At 39.3% G+C, this 23467-nt stretch overlaps 1 protein-coding gene across 1 annotated transcript in view; it reads left to right on the forward strand.

Moving 5' to 3' along the window:
* Positions 1 to 5959: 5959 nt before the first annotated feature.
* Positions 5960 to 23467, forward strand: part of MEMO1 (mediator of cell motility 1) — a 110817-nt gene continuing 93309 nt past the window's right edge. Inside the window, exon 1 of the mRNA XM_037066635.1 lies at positions 5960 to 6218. Within this exon, the coding sequence (XP_036922530.1) occupies positions 6158 to 6218 (61 nt within the window). The 5' untranslated portion in view covers positions 5960 to 6157. The remainder of the gene's footprint in view (positions 6219 to 23467) is intronic.

The following is a 23467-nucleotide window of genomic DNA, read 5'->3' on the forward strand; positions in this document are numbered from 1 at the left end:
TTCACAAGCATTCCATCAAATTTATTTTGGTAACTGATACTTTAATCTGCTCAAGCCTTTTTTGTGATATTTTAACAGTTGAGTAAGTACAATTTGGTAATCTCTTATTAAAGCATCAATAAGTTTTTTAAGGGGTTCCCCCCCCCTTTTTAAAGATTTTATTTATTTATCTTTAGAGGAGAAGGGAAGGAGAGAGGGAGAAAAATACCAGTGTATGGTTGTAGCTCATGGGTCCCCTGCTGGGAACTGGCGTGCAACCCAGGCATGTGCCCTGACTGGAAATCGAACCGCGATCCTCTGGTTCGGAAGCCCACACTCAATCCACTGAGCTACACCAACCAGGGCTAAAGCATCAATTTTATCTTAAGTTCTTCAGTCTGATGTCTGATTTACATCAGATACTTCGGGAACTTTTTTTCTTTTGATAGCTTGAACCTTTAGTACTTTTAAAAAATGATCAGGGAACTTTAAATATATAGATATATACATAAAAACTAAAAAATATATGTATTATGTATAAATACATATCTGGGCCCTGGAGAGCCTGATTCAAATGGGAGAGACCATGGGCTTTTGAATGGGCATCCAAAATGCTAAGATGTTCTGATATATACCTCTGGTTAATGATCACTTGGAAATAATGCAGTACTCTGCATAATGCTGCCATTACTTCTAGTGTTCTATTGGATTATCTTTGAGATAATACTTAAATTACTCAATCTTGAAATTGATACCTTGTTTTTAGTAAGTGCTGAGAATAGATATGTCTTTTGTTGGTGGTGTACCTGGTACTTACCATGTGCTAAATGGTACTTAATTTATGCTAAATTAAAAAAAATGTATTGATTTGAGAGAGGAAGGGAGAGAGAGACAGAGACAGACATTGATTTGTTGTTCTACCTATTTCTGCATTTCTTGGTTCATATCTTGCATGTGCCCTGACTAGGGATCAAACCGGCAACCTTGGCATATTAGGACCGTGCTCTAACCAACTGAGTTATCTGTCCAGGACCATGCTAAATACTTTTAATGTCAATTGTTTTTTTTTTAAATTTTTATTTTATTTATTTATCTTTAGAGGGGAAGGGAAGGAGAGAGGGAGAGAAATATCAATGTATGGTTGCCTCTCGTGGGTGAACTGGCCTGCAACCCAGGCATGTGCCCTTACTGGGAATTGAACCGTGATCCTTTGGCTCGAAGGCCCACGCTCAATCCACTGAGCTACACCAGCCAGGCTAATGTCAATTGTTATTTAATCCTCAAAATCCTGGTGAGGGAAGTGAGATTTGGTTAACTTGCTGAAGTTTACAGGGGAAATAAGTTTGGGGCAATTTTCTAACCCAGCTTAGTATTATATTACCTTCCTTTAATACTGTATTGCACTCTGCTATAATGTTCTCAGGTGAGCTTAAATTTTTTCTCCCGGGGGAAAAATTAATCTGCTCATATGTGTGTACAGCACAAGCCATTTTATCTGGTAGCTGAAAAACCGAGCCACAGTAGGTAATTGTAAATGACAATGAACAGATTTTTTTAAAGCTTAAAATATTAACCCATATTCACTTGATAATACAGTATTTTGATTTGTTTTTACAAATTTCAGTTTTAGACTTTCTGAAAGTAGGGTAAGATTTTATTTTTTTTAAGAAGATTTTATTTATTTTTAGAGAGAAAGGAAGAGGAACATTACTGTGTGGTTAACTCTTGAGCACCCCCTACTGGGGACCTGGCCCACAACCCAGGCATGTGCCCTGCCCAGAACCGAACAAGCCACCCTTTAGTCCGACCACTGGTCCTCAATCCACTGAACCACACTGGCCAGGGCAAGAATCTACTTTCTTTGATCATGGGTTAAATTACCAGCCATCATTACCTAAACGATATAGCATAAGTAAGGATATGAAATAATACCAATAATAATAATACAAATAATATAAAAATAAATAAATAATAATACAAAAATAAACTTTTTTCCTTCCTATATATGGTAGAAAATAGGTCATCAGAGATAAAAAGGGATAGTCACTAATGAATAAGAGTTTTCTTCTAAAACAATAAATTGCTTAAAAAAACTTTAAATCTTTAGACTCAGTTATATTCATCCTTCGGAATCCTAAATAATATTAACAATACATTTGGAAAAAGCTTTGTGTACAAAATGTATTCCAAAAAGTTGAAAGGAACAAATTTTCATCTTATAAAAATCAGTAAGTATGTAAAGTACTTAGCACAGTGTCAGGTACATAGTAAGGTTAATAAATGTCACTTAAGAAGTTTGGTGTCTAAAGAAGAAAGGCAGAGCTGACTGAGACTAAGTTAAGAGTATGAGTTTTAATTGAAATCATAGAAGCATCTTTATGCCAAACTTCCTCTCAGCCTTGATTTGTTAAAAAATCTGTGGTATCCTAGAATATTTTTCTTTCCTTTTTAAATTAATATTTAATTAATTTATTTTTAGAGAGAGGGGAAGGAAAGGAGAGGGAGAAACATCAGTGTGTGGTTGCCTCTCAGGTACAGCCCACTGGGGATCTGGCCTGCAACCCAGGCATGTGCCCTCACTGGGAATCAAACCAGTGACTGTTTGATTACCAGGCCTGCGCTCGATCCACTGAGCTACACCAGCCAGGGCCTAGAATATTTTTCTAATACAGGGTTTTTAGTAATTAGGGGGCTCCTGAAGCTGTCAGTTGTGGATAAATAAAATCTGAAAATGATCAATTTAATATTGCCATGTAGATTAAAGTTGGAAACAAATTATTTTTTGTATAGGTAGTATATATCATAAAATTCAAAAGATACACAAAACATTACATTAAAAGGTTAAATCTTTTCTCTAGCACCTCAGCCATCTCTAACAATTACTTTACCAGTTTGTTGTATATCCTTCTAAAAGTATCATGTATATGCAAGTGTACAAGGATGTAAGTACTTACTTTATACAAAGATAGCATATTTTACATGTTCTGCAATTTGCTTTTTAAAATTCTTCGAACTTTTTTTTTACATCAGTATATAGCACCGTCTCATATATTTTGTTGGGTGCATATGTATAGATAGGTCCTAATTTAACAAGTCTCATATTGATGGACATTGTGGTTGTTTCTGGTCATTTTCTAGTACAGATTGATGCAGGAAATATCCAACATGCTATTTCAGATGTGTTGGGTTCTGGAACTAGTGGTACCTTATTTATTGAAGGTCTGTGCCTCATAAGGACTCTATTAATGAAGATTTCCTTCTTGCCCTTTATTATGAATGATGTTTATGGAGTGTCAAACCCAATCCCTGGAGGATACAGTAAAATGGAAATTGTTAATAGTAACATGGGGAATGTACAGCATTGCCAAACAAGCTTCTCCTGGTATTTTGCACTGTATGGATCTTAATTTAGGGAGGTGGGTAAATGAACAGGTTTAACTTAAGTCTTTTAAGGGTCTGCCCTTGAATAAGGTAGCCAGAATAAAATGGGCAGGCATAATGGTAGGATATCTTGAGAGTTCTAGAAATAATGGAAGTTCCTCTAACCTTTCAGTTTACTTGGCAATATGGTATTTACTGAGTTTGACTAGTAAGAAAAGTCTTTTGGGGGAAAGAAGCCCCCAACTAACATTTTAATAGGATGGAAGCTCAATTCTAAATTAGATTACTAGTTTAGAGTGAGATTTAGGATTTTTGCTAGGAGCAGAAGATAATAGCAAAGAACAGCTTATAAATCGTTTTCACTTACATTTATTCTCACAAGTTTGTTATATATCACTGCTGTTTGCATTTGACAGATGAGAAAACTGAGGCTTGAAAAGGTTAAATAACTAGATGCCTAGATCACAAAAGGTTAAATAACTAGATGCCTTGGTGAGTGACAGAGCCAGGACTCACATCTGACTTTCTAATTTGACCAGCCTGAAATCCGAAGCTTCATTGTATCCAGTGTCTCCTCCCCTCCTTTTTTAGGCCATATAAACAGAATCAGCAATACTTAACTTCAAGAGCTATCACCTGTTTTCAACACCCTGTCAACCATATCAGCAGTTTTCCTTTTCTTGAAATTTACAATGAAAAGTTTACCATTTTATCAGTTATGACTGAGTTTTAGTAAGTTACCATAGAATCAGAGCTCCAGCCCTCCTTTTTCTGTTAATCCCTACTAGGCAGGCACTCTTTTTTAAGCCCCCATCTCTTATATGGGAAGATTGGTGATGAAGTGAGAGGCTTAAACATTAGTTAAGAAATATGTTTATAGATTCAGTGGAGATATGTTAGCATAATAAGAGTGTAGAAAAATTCGTGAAAGTCAGAAGTGTTCCAGTAATTGACCAGGGTTTAGGACTGGGATCTCCCACAAGATCTTGTTTGAAAAAGGTGGGAGGTGTAGGAATAGAATAGTTAACTTTTAAAAAGAGTATTATTATGGTATTAGGGGAACTTGAATATTAGGCAGCACGAATATCAGCCAGTTTCTGATGCAACAGTTTTATGGCTCTTAACCCCCAATTTTTCATTGAAGATACACAACATTCTCTTTTCCCTCTTCCCAGCTTTGCAGTGGTTTACTTCAAAACAACACTTCTTGGGAGGTCCAAGATATCTTACTTTGCTGTGATTCTTCTATAATTTTATATTTTTAAGATTGTATTTATTTTAAATAGAGGGAGGGAAAGTATCATCCTTGTGTGGTTGGCTTTCGCGCGCCCCCTACTGGGGACCTGGCTCGCAACCCAGGCGCATGTGCCTTGGGAATCAGGCCAGCGACCATTTGGTTTACAGGCCTGTACTCAATGAACTAGGGCATATAATTTTAAATGATTTTTTTGCCCCTGATCCTTACGCGGAATACTGGGGTTGATAAAATAATGGAGGGTTGGAAATAATGTTTGCTGCATGTGTACTCTGTCCTACTCTATGTATTAACTCATAATCCTAGGACACCCTGAGGATCGTTACCATTTTGTAGATGAGAATAACTTAGGCTAGCTATACCACGCTTTAGTGTAGTTAGGGAGTGAAGACATGCATCTACAGGTATATAACATGAAACGGTAAATGTTTACAGTGTCAAAGCCAAGATTGGGTGGTGAGGGTGGCTCTATGAGGCAAAACCCAGCGTTTACTGGACGACAGGCGTACTACCATGTGCCTGCCTGTGCCGCAGACTGGCGTCTAGTTGTGAGACCTTGAGGCTGCCAATGCAGTAAGGATTCCTGTATATACTGCGGGAAAGGAGGTAGAAGGCGGACTTTTCCTGGTGGAAAATTGGCCCCCGGTGCTCTTCATTTAAGGAAGTTGGCTGGGGGAGGGGGCTTGCCCTGCGGCTGCGTCTTGCTCCCCCCCCCCGCCCCGCCCCTCCACTGGCCTCTGCTGCCTCTAAAGCCCGGAGAGCGGAGCGTGCACATTGAGATTCCTCGGCGGGCCTGGCAGCGGCTGCTGGGCATGCTCAGTGGGCAGGACCCGTTAGAGTGGCGAGTAAGGAAGCGTTGGCTCCTCTCCGTGTCTGCTTTCCCGGGTTCAGGCCCCGGCCCTGGGCTTTTGTGTGCGCGGAGCTGCGGCCTCCGCCGCCTCCGCCTCGCGGGCCGCCAGACCCCAGATGCCGTCTGGCCTGTCCGGTTTCCGCCTTTAACCTCGCCGCGCGGCCGGAGGAGGGGAGGGGCGGGGCCAGCAGGCCGGCGGCCCGGCGGGCAGCAGGGCCGGGCCCGGGGTGGGGGTGGGTGCTGGGAGTCCCGCGGGGGGTGGGGGGAGGGGGCGGGCGCGGAGTTACGGGGGTTGGGTCACCGGCGGTGGCTCCGGGAGGCCAGCTGGGAAGGGAGGGGGCCGCGGGGGCGGCTCGGCGGAACCAGCCCGGGCTGGGGAGCAGCGGCGACTCCGGGGGCCCGGGCCAGGGCTTTCCGGGCTTCGGTGAGGCCGCCGCGGGCCCCATCTTCCGGCGGTCGCCGGAGTGTGAGGTGATTGTTGCTGCCACCGCCCTGGCTGCCATCTCCTCCTCCTGGGCCGCCGCCGCCTCCTCCTCTTCCTCCTCCTCCTGGGCCGGGCTGATCCCCTCCCCGCTGCCGCCTCCTCCTGGGCTGGGCCCACGGTGTCTCGTCCCCTGGCGGAGCCGCTCCTGCCGCCGCCGCCGCCGCCTCCTCATTCATCCTCGTGCACCATAGGCGGCACAGGCACCAAGATGTCCAACCGAGTGGTCTGCCGGGAAGCCAGTCACGCCGGGAGCTGGTACACAGCCTCAGGTAGGGCTCCGGGCCGGCCCGCCCGCCCGCCGCCGCCGCCTGGCCCCGCGCCCGCCCGGCCGAGGTCGGCGGCCCTGCCCCGCGCCGGGCGGGAGGGACCTGGGCGCGGACGGCCTCCGCCGCGGACCGCGTGGGGAGGGAGCGGACCCGAGGCCGGCGTCGCCGCCTCCCCCATCCCGGCGGCATCCCGCCGGGCAGCCCGGGGCCAGTCGCCCTCGCGCTCACCCCGGAGTTGGGCGTTTGGGAGAGTTGCCGCCCTGCCGCCTGCGCCGTCCTTCGAGACTGGGCTCAAGGGAAGAATGCGCTGCCTGTGCCCCGGACCGAGCCTGCTGTCCCCTCCCCCGGCTCCCGGGAAGCGGGCGCCCGAGTGCTGCCACCCCGGCGGGGGGGACCGTGTGCCGTGATCCCGAGCCCCGCTCCCGCCACCCGGAGCCGGGAGACCCTCCGGCCTCCTGCTGAAGGAGGGCCGCGCTCTCCTCTCCTCTCCGTGCCCGGGCACCGGCGGCGCGAGACCCGGGAGTTCTCCGAGTGTGTCCGCGCACACCCGCCCGAGCCCGCGGTCTGCGGGGAGGAAGTGTCTCCTTCCCTCCGGCAGTTCGCAGAGAGGCAGCGCCCCCTCCCCTTTAGAGAGCTCAGCTGTCTGGAACCGAGCGAAGGGGAGACCTTGCCCACGTCGCTGAACTAGAGACCAGGGCTCCGCGGGCGAGGTCCGGAGAGGGAGGCCCTGGCTGGGATTTGTGCTCTGTGTGTTGGGGGTAGGGAGAAGTATTGCTAGGCAGAGGCTCGGGGTAGCCTCGCAGCTCTTTGTCAGTGTTTGCATTGTTACTGTCATTCGCGAGAGGGGCAGCTGGAGATGGCATCAGCGCTTTTCCTGAGCAAACTCATCAGTCTCTAGGCGCTAAACACCTAGCAGGTGCTGGAGCTCCCTAACGAATTAGATTAGGTTCTGAGCGAATTTTGTCTTCTGTCCACACTGCCTAAAATCGTTTTCCAGCCCTTTAAAAAATTGTAGGGGCTTTCCCTTTAATAAAGCTCTTTTTTAAGATGACTTTTCTGGGATTACTTTCAGGCGTCATATTTCTGTTAACAAAGTTCCACTGTGATTTCCAATAGTTTTCAGTCATTCGGTATCAGCTTATCAATAACTAGACCTAGTTTTAATGTGAGTCGGATCATGTTTCCCTTTGCAAATAGTTTGGTTGGATAGTGAGAGTTTGTGAGCAAACACAGATTTGGAAGAAAAGTCATTTCTCTGAGGTAGCTTAACTAGCTCATTAAATACATGTACTTTACTAACTCACTGAAGATTTACTGTGTAAGAAGACACAAAAGAATCGTGATGATTGGATTTGCAAGCCCAACAGATGGGTACAGTTTTGTATTAACTAAGTGACATTTAATGGTTACAGTGGCTTTCCTTCACGGTTCTAGAGTACTTCGTACACGTTTAATCAATTATGACAACCTTAGAATGTCAGTTAAGCTTTTCTTGCTCACCGTATAGGGATGTGCCCAACACATACTAAGCCAGTGGCAGAACAAGAGTTGAGAAATGGGAATCCCTGGTCCCTGGGTTTGTCTTCCAATTAGTGCATTATCAATACTAAATTTATCAATGAATAACAGTCTTTTCAGAGTTGTAAATTGCTAAGCTTTCTTCAGTGTGTTTTAAAGAGTTAAAAAGTCTCAATGTTCATGTTCATGGCCATCTTTTGTTTAATTTCTTTTGCTTTTTAAAATATCTCTAAAGGTTTTAAACTTTTTTGTAGTTGGCTTCTAAATGTGGGCAAATGATTCTGGAAGAATATTTATAGATTCTTGAACAGTCTTTGTGTAATGAAATAAGGCATAGGTCGAACTTCAGACTTGAAGAACACTTACTCAGTAATCTCAAGTAGAGGAAGAGTCCATTAATCCAGCTCAAAACAGTATGTGGTTATAGCTATTTAACACTGGTGTACTAAAACAGACTGTTTTCTTAAAATTTTAAAATATATTCTCTTCCCTAAATTCTGAATGAAATCAATGCCATTTTGGAAATCTGAATTGTGACTGAGAACTTGACTGTTAAAAAAATTCAAATCAGGTGTCGATTTTGTGTATGTTTTCTGTATATGTATGTGTGTGACTTTAAATGTGAGTAATAATTAAGGGTGAATTTAAAGCAATGTAGTTGTAAAATCTTATTTTGTATTTAAAAAATAAAAAAATATATAGGTAAGTTAACTTTGACTTGGTGTAGCAACTTCTATATTTAATATTATCCCAGTGTACCTATATTGATAACATTGTCCATTGAAAATATTCTACTTTTATTATTATTGTTTCCCTAATAAACTAGTCCTAGAAACGTGTAATAGGAGAGTAATGTACTTGTGGATTATCAATCTGTGGTTCCTGTGGCATTCAGATGGTGTCTGTGGAGTTAAAAGTGTTCAATTAGTGATACAAGGTAAGGATGAAATCACACTGGCTTCTATAGACCGCTGGTTTAGGAAAAAAGTGTGTGTGTATACACATATGTATGTTATATACATATTCATGTATATCTTCATTTTTATTTATCCCTTGTTATATGCTAGATCCATTGATAGAAGTATACATTATTCCTTGCCCTGAAAGAATATATAGTTTATTTGAAATAGGTTCAAGACAGCAAGTAAGTATCAGAATAATTGAGACAGTACTTTTAGGAGGTTGAAGGAGGGTGGAATCACTTTGTTGTAGGATTTGAATTGTGCTTTGAAGGAAGGGTATTTGTGTAGGTTTGGAAAGGAGGAAAGAAGATGGGGGAACACAACAAAGATACAGAAGCAGGTAAATGTAGGTAGGTCATTTTAATAAGAATGGAAGATTTACACAGGGGTGTGTAGTTCATCTGCCTGCTTGGAGCTAGAGTATAGAGGTCTGTGAATGCTATGTCTGGTAGGTATTTGATTTCAGTAGGCAGTCAGGACCATTGCAGAAGTTTCTGAATAGGGGACTGATACTCAAGTAGCATTTTTGGAAAATTAATCTCATAGGAAGGTTAATCCTCACTTCTTTACAGGTGTACAGCAGGGATCAGCAAACTGCACTCACAAATCCAGCTCGCTGCCTTTAAAATAAAAATAAAGTCCACTAGCTAAGAGTGGTTTTTATTTTTTAAAGGGTTTAAAAAACAAAAACCAAGAAGTACAGTCAAGACCATATGTGCCCTAAAATCCTTTCTATTTGGTCTTTTGCAGAAGAAATTTGCCAACCCTTCGTGTAGGTTAGTGTGTTTAAAGTATGATCTCTAGACCAGCAGCATAATAAGTCTGTACTCTATATTTTCTCCAGATTTGCGACAGCTTTCATTTCATTATTTCTGGCCCCTTTATCTCCTTCAGGACAGTTGTAACTGCCTCCTAACTGGCCTTCTTTCTGCCAGCCTTATCCCCCTTAACACGATCTTTTGCATTGCTCCCTGAATAATCTGACCACACAGTTTCTTTACATAAACCTCACTGTCTCGTTTAGTCAATTGGTTAAGTCTAACAGCTCCCATCATGACTTGGCATCTTCCTATCTCTTTGGCCACTTCCCCCCACCCATCCCAGTTCTTACCTTGCTACCCTTAAGCAACATGTAACAGCTGTTCGTTGTTTCTTTAAATACACTGTACTATTTCTTATCATTGTGCTTTTACCAAACTGTTTCCTCTGTTGGAATGCACTTTGTCAGGATAGCTCCTATGCACTTTTTAAAGATTCAGGTGTGAACACCTCCAAGAAGCCTACCCTCATGCCTTTCCTCCCCTAGACTGTTTTGATGGTCCTTTGTGCTCCTGTAATATCCTGTGCTTATCTGTATATATTTACCTCGTATTTGTGTATATGGTCTTCTATAAGATGATAGACATTACGCCAGGGACCGTGACTTCCTCATTTTCTGTACCCTAAGTAGCTGGCACAGGTTACACATAGTAGTTATTCAGTGGGTATTCGAATAAATGAATGTTAGAGTGCTTGGCACACGGTAGACATGGACAGAGATATTGATGTTTAAATCCTGAAGAGGAGGGGGCATAATATAGGACCGTTTCAGTTAAGTCTCTGACCGTGGTATGGGTGAAGAATCTCCATGATAAGATGGGATTAGAAATCCCGATGCGCCAGTTGAACACCCCATTTAATGTATGATTTTAAAAAGAAGTATGACTTACATGTTCAAACTTTTTCCCCCACAAAATAAGCACATTCATGTAATCAGCACGCAGCTCAAAAACAGCAGTATGACAATCTCACCCTCCACACCCCTGTGCTCCTTTAATCTAACACTGTAGAAAACTTGTGTGTTTTTGAACTCTAGGTAGAAGCGTATACTAACATGTCTTATTTGAGCTTCTTTTGCTCAACATTACAATTGTGATATTAATCCATGTTGTATTGTTTGTACCTTTTCATTGCTGTCCTCTATTGTGTAAATACACCACAGTTTGTCCATTCTAGTGTAATGAACATTTGGGTGTTTTCAGTTTGCTGCTATGAACATTTTTATTATAGTTTTTACCTGGTAAACATGCATTTTTGTGTATATACATCTTAGTGGGATTATTAGGTCATGGTTATGTTTATATGGTATGTTCATTCATAATAGATTGTGTTAAAGTTTTGCATGGTGGTTTTACAAATTTATGCTCCTACCAGCAGTGTAGAAAAGTTTCAGTTTTTTTGCATTTTTGTCAACACAAAACATTTAGTATTGTCAGCTCTTTAGTTTTTATTTTTAGTTATTCTGGAAGGGTGTGTAGTGGTTTGCACTGTAGTTGTAATTTTATTTTCCTATGACTAATGAAGTTGGGCACTTTTTCATATTAGGGACACCATGTTGATTGGTCACATGGATTTCTGCATTTGGAGTATTAAATCTTTTATTCCTTTTAAAAAATATGCTGTTTACTTTTCATATGGATTTGTAGTTCTTTTTATGTTCTGGATGTAGTCTTGTTCAATACATGTATTGCAAGTATCTTCTACTTTGTAGTTAGCTCTTGCAGGGTCTTCATGTCCCGGTAAATCCAAGTTCCTGATTTTACAGAAGTCCAGCTTATCAATTGGTTATTGCTCTTTTGTTTCCATTTATAAAATCTTTGCCTACCTACCTCAGTGTCATGAAGTTACTTTCCTGTGTTTTCTTTTAAAAGCTTTATTATTATTTTTACCTTTCATATTAGGTCAGTAATTCATCAGTTTGACAGCTTTATCTGTATGTAGTAGTACATTAAATGGATTTTTTTGTTGAAGTTAACATTTACAAAAAGTATATAAATTAAGTGTACACTTTGATGAGTATCCCCAAATATATCAGACTCTATGCAACCAGATCCCAGATCAAGAAATAGAACATTTTCAGCTTTGCAGAGGGATCTCTTAAAATTTAATGTTTTATGAAATTGTTATGTTTTATATATAAATGCGCATTTAATGTGAGAGGGATTCCCCCTTGGGAAATGGTTTTTATGTTGGTGGTGCATCTTATGATTGCTGTTGTTATAGAACTGAGGGAATATATCTAAGTCGAATGATTCACAAAAATTCATGATGTGTTTGTATGAAACATATCTAAATTGTTGTATTTTTAAGTTTTTGTTTATTTGGTCATTTAAAAACATACTCAGAACAGTTATATCAGGATTTTTCTATAGCTGGAAAAAAATGACTTTCATTTTTTTGGCATGTACCTTGAGTTCTAGATTGTCAAAATATATCTGGTATTTGAGAAATTGGGAAACTGACTATTGAACAGACTATACAATATTTAGTTTTGAAATGAACTTTTTTTGATGACTAAATATGATTTTCTGTAAGCTGACTTTTCTTTGTATCTCAGCTTATAATTTTATCTTAAAGCAAAGAGGGAAAGAAATGTAATAGGAAAACTGTTAAAATTATTGCTTGATTAACTCTAGCTTTTTCTCACTTTTCTTCTGTTTTTTCACAAGCAGTTTGCAAGTCAAAATCATCTTTCCTGTCTCTGTGGTATAGTTTATATTGTCTGACTCTGGGTTTTTCTCCTTTTGAAAGAATAAGACGGCAACAAATAAAAATGTTGTATTCCATAGGTATATTACTTATGTGCACATATAGTCTTTAATCTTCAAAAGGATGCTTTAAGGTTGGTATTCTATCCATTTATGGATGTGGAAACAATGACTCAGTGGTTGAGTAACTCGTTTAAGGCGCACAGTAAGTGGAAGAGCCAGTCTGACTCCAAAAGTAGAGTTTAGTGTTAGGGGCAGGGAGGTGTGGTGGGTTAGGCTGCCTCAAACAATGAACTTTTCTGTTCCAGTCAAGGTTTTTCCAGAATGCATTATGCACATTTAACTCATACTTGTATGCCATTTATAGTTTATAAAGCATTTTCTCATATATTTTTATTTTCCACAATAATATTATGATTAGGTATGGGGTATCTAAGGCAGGCTGGTCTTTAATCCACCCCCACCTTGATGTTTTACTGATGAGAAACTAGGAGGAGGATAAATTGCCTTGAGTCACACTACTGGTAAACACTAGACCTAGGGTTTGAACCTAGGCCTTCTAGCTGAAACCTTCTGTTCTTTCTGTTTATATTAATACCAGAGTAACAAGTTGAACTATTTGGAATCAGTAAGCAGTCTATAATTGTTGGGTAAGTATCTTAGATTATAAAGTAATAAAAGCAAAATTTAAAACATTTATGAATTTTGAATATTATACATAGACTATAAATACTGACAAAGGAATTGGTGTATTTTAGTTAGAGTGATCCCAGAATTTGAATTGGGCCTAATAAACGTGGCCCTTCTGGAGAGGCTTTATTTAGCAGTCAGTGATTAGTAGCGAACAAACCGGGTTCTTTTTGAAAGGTACTGCTCTAGGGAGCCAGTGTGTAGCAGGAGGTGAGGCAAATAAAAGTGCTATATAAACTTACAAAGCAAGTAAGCAGAGCTAGCACATTTGCAGTGTTAAAGGATGAGAGAAGTTTGCAATTTTAAACAGTATGGAAGCGAAAGGCTTCATCGAGATGACATTTGAGTGGAGACTTGAAGTAGGTAAAAGAACAGGCTTGCATTCTAGATGATTTTGGGCCCGAGGACACAACAGGTTCAAAGGTCCTGAGACTAGAGCAGGCCTGCAGTATTTGACAGACAAGTGGGCCACTGAAGCTGGAATGAAGTGACCTGGGGCAGAGCAGCCTGATGTGAGGGCAGGAGGTAAATGCCTGTTGCTAAAGCCCAAAGATGTTGTGGTCAAATGATACTAGGCCTTGAAGACCATTGTAAGATTTTTACTAGAGTGAGACAGCCATTGGAAAGTTCTGATCGGTTGATGACATGCTCTAATTTAGACTCACTAGAATCACTTGTCTGCTATGTTGAGAGTAGACTACAGCTGGGGAGTGGCGGAGGCAGTGGCGAGGGAAAACCAGGAAGAACAGTTAAAAAAACAGCAGTGATCCTGCTGAGAGATGATGATGGCTTGTACGGAGTCACAGCGGGGGAGGAGGGTAAGACGTGGTTGGTTACTGGATGTGTTTTGAAGGTGGAGCTGGAAGGATTTGCTGACGAACTTGAAGCGGGGGCAAGAGAATGGAAGAGTCTTGGATATCTCTTAAAAGTTCATCCCTGACCTTATGCAGTAATGGAGTTGATACAGTCTGAGGGAAGATTTAAGAGAAGCATGTCTGGAGGGGGCAGGTTAGGAGTTCGATTTTGGATTTTCTTAAATTTGAGATGTTTACTATTTAGTCAATGTATGCATGAGTTTAGAGTTTAGGGGGAAGGCCTAGAATGGAGATGTAAAATTGAATTATTATTATTTAAAGCCAGGTGTTTGGATAAAATCACCATAGTAATGAGAGTAGTAGAAAAGAAGAGGTTCAGTGACTGGGCCTTCAAATGTTTCCAACTTGGGGAGGTTGGGGAGGTGAGTGATCATGTAAGGAAGCAGGTGAAGCATCTCATGAGTTGGAGGAGCTGTCTTGGGATGCAAGAAAAGAAAATGCTTTAAAGCTTCTCAACACAATTTATATAGACTTGCCTGGGCATTTTTTTCTCCGACACATTTGTCTGGTTTGAGCCACTCTGGTTTTAGCCATCTCTCATGCTATTGCCAAAGTTTCCTCACCAGCTGCTTAGTTTCCATTCTTTTCTTTACATAGCAGCTTGAGAGATTCATTAACATTGTAAATGAGATAATATTCTTTTTTCAAAAAACCCCATCATGCTTGGAATTAACGTTCAAAATCCTTGGGGCCTAGAAGGGCTTATATACTCTGACCTCTGTGTAATTTTCTTTTTTTTTTTTTAGATTTTTAAAATTGATTTGAGAGAGACAGACAGACATCAATTTGTTTTTCCACTTATTTATGTATTCATTGATTCTTGTGTGTGCCCTGACTGGGGATCAAACCTGCAACCTTGGCATTTTTGGGATGATACTCCAACCAAGGCTTTGTTTAACTATCTGATTTCATCTCCTACCACTTAGATCCTTTGCCTAATACTGTTTCAGTCATTTTGGCCCCTTTCTGTTCTCCAAGTATGTCAAGCTTATTCCTGTTTTAGGACTTTTGCATAAGATTGACTAATTCTGGCTGGGTAGTCAAGGAAAGAACATTTTTTTATTGTCCATTATTTTGTTAGCCACAATTAGGAGGAGAAATAGGAAGAGGTGTTGAAAATGGGTGGCATAGCTTTTCCCAAGGGTTCTGAGAAACAGTTGTCCTTGGAGAGAAACCTTTCCAAAAAAAGGGTTTATGGTCAAATAACTTTAGGAAATGTTGCCTCTGGTTTCTCCCTGGGCCTGGACAACGCACAGTGGACTTGTTTTATTGTTCATTACATAGTCTGTCTTGGTGAATGTTCAGTGTTCGTTTGAAAATAATGTGTTTTTTTCTATAGTTGTGGGGTACAATGCTCTCTGCTAATTAGTTTAAGTTGTGTTACTATATTTAAATCCCTATTGATTTTCCACTTATTTTTTCTGTCAATTCCTGAGATTAGTGTTGAATTGTTTTTTTTCTTTTAGTTTTGTTGATTTGTTATTTCATGTATTTTGAATCTCTGTTATTTGATGTGCATGTTTGGAATTATGTATTTTTGATGAGTTGACTCGTTATCATTATGTATGTAGCTTTTTATTTCTGGTAATGTTTTTTATTTTGAAGTGTTTCTTGTTTAATATTAATAAAGCCAATCCAGCTTTCTTATGGTTAATATTTACATGGTAAATACTTTTTGTTGTGTCTGGAATCACTGAGACTACTTTCAGGTTTGATGATTTATTAGAACGACTCACATAACTCAGAAAAGCTGTTATACTGATAGATATGGTTTATTTCAGAGAAAAGATACAGATTAAAATCAGGAAAAGGAAAAGGTACATATGGTGGAGTCCAGGAGAACCCAGGTGCAGTGTCTAGCTGTCCTCTCTCAGTGGAGCTGTTTGGGTAGCAGTAATCTCCCATCAGTGTGTAACAACAGGTATGAATTGCCAACCAGGGAAGCTCCCCTTGGCCTTGGTTTCCAGGGGTTTTACTGGGGATCAGTCATGTGGGTGAGGAACAGCACCTTAGCGACTCCTCCTGCTGAAGTCATACTCATGCAGTATGGCCCAGTGGTACCAGTTGAATAAAAAGTGTTCATCGGAAATCACATTTTTAGTATGAACTATCTGGCAAGGCTCCAGCTATACAAAGACACATTTGACTATTTTACCAATTTCTAAATACACTTCTGTGGTATTAAGTACCTTCATATTATTTGCAACCATGACCAGTATCCATTTCCAGAATGTTTTACCCTCCCCAACTGAAAGCCTGTACCCCTTAAACATGAGCTCCCCATTGACTCCACCCCCTTCAGCCCCTTCCAACCACTGTTCTACTCTCTTTATCTCCGAATTGCTTATGTGCCTCTGTTAAGTGGACTCCTACAATATTTGTCTTTTTATGTCTGGTTTACTTCATTTAAGGTGTTTTCAAGAATGATACATGTTATAAAATGTATCAATTTTTTTCCTTTTTAAGGCCGAATAATATCCATGATGTATATATACTATACTATTAATTCATTTGCTGATGGCCATTTCGGTTGTTTTCCATCTTTTGACTTTAATGATTAGTACTGGTTAGCCTGGATGTACAAGTATCTGTTTGCATCCTTGCTTTCAGTTCTTTATGGAATCTAATTCAGAGTGGAATTGCTGGGTCATGTGGTTTAGCTTTTTGAGGAACCTTCGAGTGGCCGTAGCAGCTGCACCATTTTACATTCCTACCAGCCAGCCTATGAGGTTCCACTTTTCTCACATCCTTGCGGGCACATACTTAACTTATTTTGATAGTAGCCATTTTGAGTGTGAAGTTGTGTCATTATGGTTTTGATTTGAATTTCTCTAATGACTAATAATATTGAACATCTTTTCTTATGTTTATTGGCCACTAGTGTATGATATGAAGAAATGTCTGTTCAGATCCTTTGTCCATTTTTCAGTTGGGTTGGTTTTTTGTTACTGAGTTTTAAGAATTCTTTATATACTATGAAATTTAGTCTATTATCAGACATATAATTTACAAGTATTTTCTTCCATTTCTATAGATTGTCTTTTTACTTTCTGGGTAATATCCTTTCATGCACAAAAGTTTTTAGTTTTGATGGAATTGAGTTTTATTTGTTTTTCACTTTGTTACTAATGCTTTGGTGTTTCTTAAAAAAATTTGGCAAATCCAAGATAATGTATTTTCTTCCAAGAATTTTGTAGTTTAAGCTTTTACATTTAGGTTGTTGATCCATTCTGAGTTACAGCAAGCTTTGTATATGGAGTAGTTTTTTTTTGTATATGGGGTAGGTTGAGGTCCAACTTAATTCTTTTGCATGTCCAGTTGTCTCAGCACCATTTGTTGAAGAGACTATTCTTTCTCCATTGACTGTTCAGATCAATTGGACATAAATGTTTGGGGTTATTTCTGGACTCTCAGTTCTATTTTATTGATCTGCCGGTGTGTTTATTCTGTGCCAGTACCACATAGTTTTGATTATTGTAGGGTTTTTTTTTTTGCCCCATTTTTGAAAGGTTAGTTTGATAGGTATTAAATTCACTGGGTATGTTGACATTACTTGTTTTTTTCCTTTTAGCACTTATAAATGTTCTATTGTATTTTGGCTTGCATAGCTTCTGAGAATTCTGCGATTTTTAAAATATTTGATACTCAGTATAATGTGCCTTTTTCCTTCTGGGTGCTTTAAGATTTTTAAAAACTTATTACCATTTTCTTGCTAATTTATTATCATGTGCCTTTGAATAATTTTCTTTTGAGTTTATCCTGTTTGTGATTCACCAAGTATCTTGGATCTGTAGATTATAGTTTTAAGCAAGTTTGGAAAAATATTCTTTATTATTATCTTAAATATTTTTTCTTTTCACATGCTTCGATTTTTAGATTCCAATGAAAAGTATGTTAGATAGCTTAATATTGCACCAAGTTCACTGAGAATTATTGTTTTTTCTTTTTTATTCTCTGTATTTCCTTTTAGATAATTTCTTTTTCTGTATTTTCTTTTTTTTTTTGGCCTTTTATTTATTTATTTTTTTAAATATATTTTATTGATTATACCATTACAGTTGTTCTATTCCCCCCTTCATTCCCCTCCACCCGCACCCTCCCTCCCCCACCATTCTCCCCCCCTTAGTTTATAACCACGTGTCTCAAGTTCTTTGGATTCTATATTTCCCCCACTATTCTCGCCCTCCCCCCTATCTATTTTCTACCTACCATCTATGCTATTTTCTGTGCCTTCTCCTCCTCCCACCCCCCTGTTTCTAACCCTCCATGTGTTCTTCATTTCTATGGTTCCACTCCTGATCTAGCTGTCCTCTTAGTTTGCTTTTGTTTTAGGTGTGGTTGTTAATAACTGTGTGTTTGCTGTCCTTTCACTGTTAATATTTTTCATCTTCTTTTTCTTATATAAGTCCCCTTAGCATTTCATATAATAAGGGCTTGGTGATGATGAACTCCTTGAACTTGACCTTATCTGAGAAGCACTTTATCTGTCCTTCCATTCTAAATGAAAGTTTTGCTGGATAAAGCAATCTTGGCTGTAGGTCTTTGGATTTCATGACTTGGAATACTTCTTTCCAGCCCCTTCTTGCCTGTAAGGTCTCTTTTGAGAAATCCGCTGACAGTCTGATGGGTACTCCTTTGTAGGTGACTGTCCCCTTATCCCTTGCTGCTTCTAGGATTCTCTCCTTCATTTTGGTCTTGGCTAATGTAATTATGATGTGCCTTGGTGTGTTCCTTCTTGGGTCCAACTTCTTTGGCACTCTCTGAGCTTCCTGGATTTCCTGGAAGTCTATTTCCTTTGCCAGACTGGGGAAGTTCTCCTTTATTATTTGTTCAAATACGTTTTCCACTCGTGGCTGTTTCTTTCCCCCTTCTGGTACCCCTATAATCCGGATGTTGGAACGTTTAAAGATGTCCTGGAGGTTCCTAAGCCTCTCCTCATTTTTTTGAATTCTCATTTCTTCATTCCTTTCTGGTGGGATGTTTTGTTCTTCCTTCTGGTCCATTCCATTGATTTGAGTCCCAGTTTCCTTTCCATCACTATTGGTTTCCTGTGCATCTCCCTTCATTTCAATTAGTTTAGCCTTCATATGTTCCTCTAATTTGTGACTTTGTTCCTCTAATTTGTGACTATAATCTACCAGTTCTGTGAGCATCCTGATAAATAGTGTCCTGAATTGTGCTTCTGAGAGGCTGGCAATTTCTTGGTCGCTTAGAGTTATTGGCTCTGGGACTTTGAGTTCTTCTTGCGCCATCTTTCGGGTTGTTTGTGCCTGTTCCATAGCAGGATCAGAGCCCTGAAATGTTCACTAGAACAGGGCAACTAAGTCGCGGGGTTGTGACGTTATATGTGAGGGCGGGGTCAAAGAGGGACAATGGCTCTCACTGGTATTGCAGGGCAACTAAGTCGCTGGGTTGTGACGCTGTATGTGGGGGCGGGGTCAAAGAGGGACTATGGCGTCCTGTCCGCGGCCTGCCGCTGCGGCCGTCACCGGACCCACGCGTTTCGCCCCACTGCACGGGAGTGTGCCACCGCCGTCAGCCCTCGCCCCCTGGGGCCTGCGTGGTCTGTCTCACTGTGCGCGAATATGTGCCCGCGGTCTGCCCCACACCCCAACTGGTTCCCGTCTGCCTGCGCACCTGGGTCGGGGGATCTGTCCTGCCCGACCCTGCTCGCTGCTGGCTCCGCCCCTCTTACTGTCCCCGTTTAACGGTTAGATGTAGTCGGACTTCCGTATAATTCAATTTTCTGTCCTTTGGTTGTGTCTCTGTTTCTCCAAACCTTTGTTGTATTCAAACTTGGTTGTGGGAGAAGGCACAGTGTTTCCACGTATGCCTCCATCTTGGCGGAAGTCCTCTGTGTTTTCAAGCTCACTAATATTTTCTTGTGCAAATCTAATTTTGTTTTATTTCACTATGGGCATCTTTTCAGTATAAAAGAGTTAATAAAATAACTGTTGTTTTCACATGAATATTTATTTATTCATTACTGTTTGCATTTTTTCAGATAACAGATCTATTTATAGGTTTAAAAACCATTTCTCTCTTGTGTCCTAGAACTCAGATTGATCAGAAGTTATTCTTCTGGCATGAGTGCCTTTTGTATTTTTTTGCCTCAGTGCTTATAAAATGGGTAAGATTTCTCCCCCTTAGATCAGAGTACCCTAGAAATTGAAATATATTTGAATTATGACAGAATATTGGTTTAAGATTATTTTCTAAATAGATTAGATTTAGATTAAATTAAAAATTGAGCATTCATATGGCTTACAAATTAAAGGTATTCATTGAGAAGTGTCATTCCTATACCGTTCCGAGTATTCCATATCCCCTTTCCCTTATAGGTGATTGCTTTTATGAGTTTCTTCAGTGTCAGCTGAGTGGTTTTTTATGCATATACAAGCACATATGCATCAGATATCATGTTCTTCTCCCCTTTTTAAGCAAATGGGAACATACTATATAATTGTTCTATTCTTTGCTTTTTTGTACTTAAATTCAATAATTGAAGATATTTTCATATTATAACAGAGAGTCATTATTCTACCTATCACATTCCTTTTTTGGTCATTGCTTGCTCTGGTACTTCAAAACAAGATACTTATCATCCATTCAGTAAGGTGATCCAGAGTTGAATAGCTAAATAATAAAATATTATTAGACTTCCAGCAGTTGTTTTCAAACTTTTCAATCTCAGAATTTCTTTACATTCTTCAAAAATTATCGATAACTTTAAAGAGCTTTTGTTTTATGTAGGTTGTATCTATCAGCATCTGCCATTCAAAAATATCAATAATAAATCCATTTAAAAATAACAATAATAAACTCATTTCAAATGCTACTAAATCACTGACTCTTCCAAAACAAGGAAAATATGAGATTGGCCTTTATGACTTTTTTTTTGCAACTGTCTTTATGTTTAGCTTAATAGAAAACAGTTGGATTCTCATAGCTCTTACTGTGTTCAGTCTGTTGTGATAGGTTCTTTTACTCAAAGCATATGAAGAAAATCTGGCCTCACACAGATATGTATTTGGAAAAGGGCATAGTATTTTAGTAGGCTTTCCACATAATTATGGATATCTTTCTTTGATGCTATACTAAAACCCAAGTGGTAGTGTAAAAAACTTTCATTGAAATATAGTTGACATACAATAAGTTATAGATATTTAATGTGCTGTGAAACCGTCAATACAGTCTAACGGTGTGTCTCTAAAGGTAGTTTTTACTTGAACAAGAATTAAATAAAAATATATTTAAAAAAATAAAGGTAGTTTTGGAAAGATTAATTGCAATATGGAATTTGAAATCATAGTAAGGAAGTTTTTGTTAAAACCAGTTGTCTGTCCTCTACTTTGAATGTATCTTCCATCCATGATTTTTTATATCTATCTATCTCCTCACTCAGGGATGTGTTTATTGATTTGAGAGAGAGAGAGGAAGAGGGAGAGAAAGATAGAAGAAACTGAGAGAAAAAGAGAGAAATCACAGATGTGAAAGAAAAACATTGATTGGTTGTCTCTCATACACACCGTGACTGGGATTGAACCCGTAACCTACGTATGTGCCCTGACCAGAAATCAAACCTGCAGCCTTTTGGTGTACTGCATGACGCTTCAACCACACTCAGGCAGGTCCATGCAGGATTTTTTAACACCATGCATTAGTCGTTTGGAAAATATTTGTTCATTGGGTTATGCAGATCTTCCAAATGTTTACATGTTTCATTATTCATTGTCAAGGAAACATATTTATGGATATCACCATTCTCATCAGAAAAATCTCTGATTTGGGAAGGTGGTAAAGCTACAGTGGTAGAAACAAAGTTTTGCAAAATTTTCTCAAAGCTCGAATTTTATATAGTTAGCAATAGATATTGACAGCTGTTTTCTTTTATGTGATGACTCACTGTTGATTTCTAAGGCAACATCAACTTCATATCCAAGACTAAGTACCCATCGTTTATCAGTCATTCTTTCAGGAAAAATGGTGTTCTGTAAAAAGGTGGCTCCGTAGGCTTGTAGCTCAGCCATCTAAGTACTTTCCCTTGAGATTACCATCCATACTTCTAATTTCAACATACAGAATATGAAAAAGTGGGTACTCGGGTTGAGGTTTAATAAAATGTGTAATATTTACAGCTATAGCTATATCAAAGACATTCTTAAATGAAACTGGATTTTTTTTTTTAAGTTCAGGAGTATGTGGTAATGAAGAATGCAATGATTTACCTGTATGGTTTGTGCTGCTGCTAATAAGTTACCATCAGTTACTTTTGACTGTCAAGGCAAATGCCATTACTGTGATCGAAGCGAATAACGTGTTTAGTGTTATTATGAAAATGGCTTTGACATGTGCACTTGCATTTCTCTTTTACTACAACAATCCTGTGAGGCTTAGGTTGTTCAAGGTCATGGAGTTTGTGGTGGTATCCCAACCAGCAGGCTCCATCCACAGTAGGAGCTCAAAGCCACCATTCCATGTCACTTCCCGTACACGGCTTTTTATAAATTATCACTCTGTTATTAAACATATGTGGTTATTTGAAAATAAATGTTAGGACATCATATGACTTGTAAAACATTTTATTTTGTGGAGTTTCATAGTGTAAGATAAATAGAGTAAGATAATCTTTAAAAATCTAACATATGTAAAGTTAAACTTTTTAGTCATGCATGTTGCATAAACTATACAGTGTGCATGTTTCAGTTTGTTGCTCTTATAATTAAACCACATTTTCAAGCCTAAGAAATTTGTGTTGCTTCCTATGGTTTGTCTATATGGAAAAACAATCAAACTATTTAACATAGACTTTAAGCAGTCACTTTTTCTAGCTCTTTCTTTCTTGACTTGGCAAGCTGTTGTTTCATGCAACTGGAATTGTTTTTTCCACTTCTGTGCTTTTGTTCATAGCTTCCTTCTGTTTGGAAATACCCTGCCATTTTCTGCTTCCCTGATTCAACTTTCAGACCTAATTTGAGTCCGTTTTTCTTCCAAGCATTTTTTCTTCTGAACTCTTAAATCTCTCCTCAGGTGCTGTGTATATCATACCTTGTGTTATTTAGCTGTTTCCCCAACTAGATAAGGCTCTTGACAGAAATGTTTTTTGTAATTAGTGTCTCATACATATAAGGGGCTCGCTCAGTAATTGCTTGCTATTGAAATAGAGGATAAAAAGCCATATATGCAATATTAGTAATGCTTTTTGTTAAATATTTTCATTTTGTTCATCCTGTCTTATAAATCTCAAGTTTATAATCTCAAGGTTTATTTTCTTATGGAAGATTTTGGGGTTTATTTCATCAGGAAATGAAAGGTTGGGATGCTAAAAGAAAAAAGGTGTGTTTTGTATTGATCTGTATAAATAGCAAGACTATCATCATAGTAATTCTCTGGAGCATGAGATCTTGCTCTTTGGCATATGTCATCAGTTTGGCTCAAATAAACTTATAAAAATTAAAAAAATCATAATTGATATTGTACGTTTTTAGAAATGGATATTCCCTTGACATTTGATTAAATATTTAATTATTCATACATCAGAGCTGTCTTCTTGAAAACTTTATATTGGTTTTGAAAATGGCTTTATAGGTTTGACATATTTCCTTCTGAATTTGGAATGTACATGGGGAAGATTTTCAGCTCAGCTTGTTTGTGCTGTTCTTGAATGCTTGTCTACTTTC

Source organism: Sturnira hondurensis, unplaced genomic scaffold (genome assembly GCF_014824575.4).
Source record: "Sturnira hondurensis isolate 20B ecotype Veracruz unplaced genomic scaffold, ASM1482457v3 Scaffold0016663, whole genome shotgun sequence".
Lineage (NCBI taxonomy): Eukaryota > Metazoa > Chordata > Mammalia > Chiroptera > Phyllostomidae > Sturnira > Sturnira hondurensis.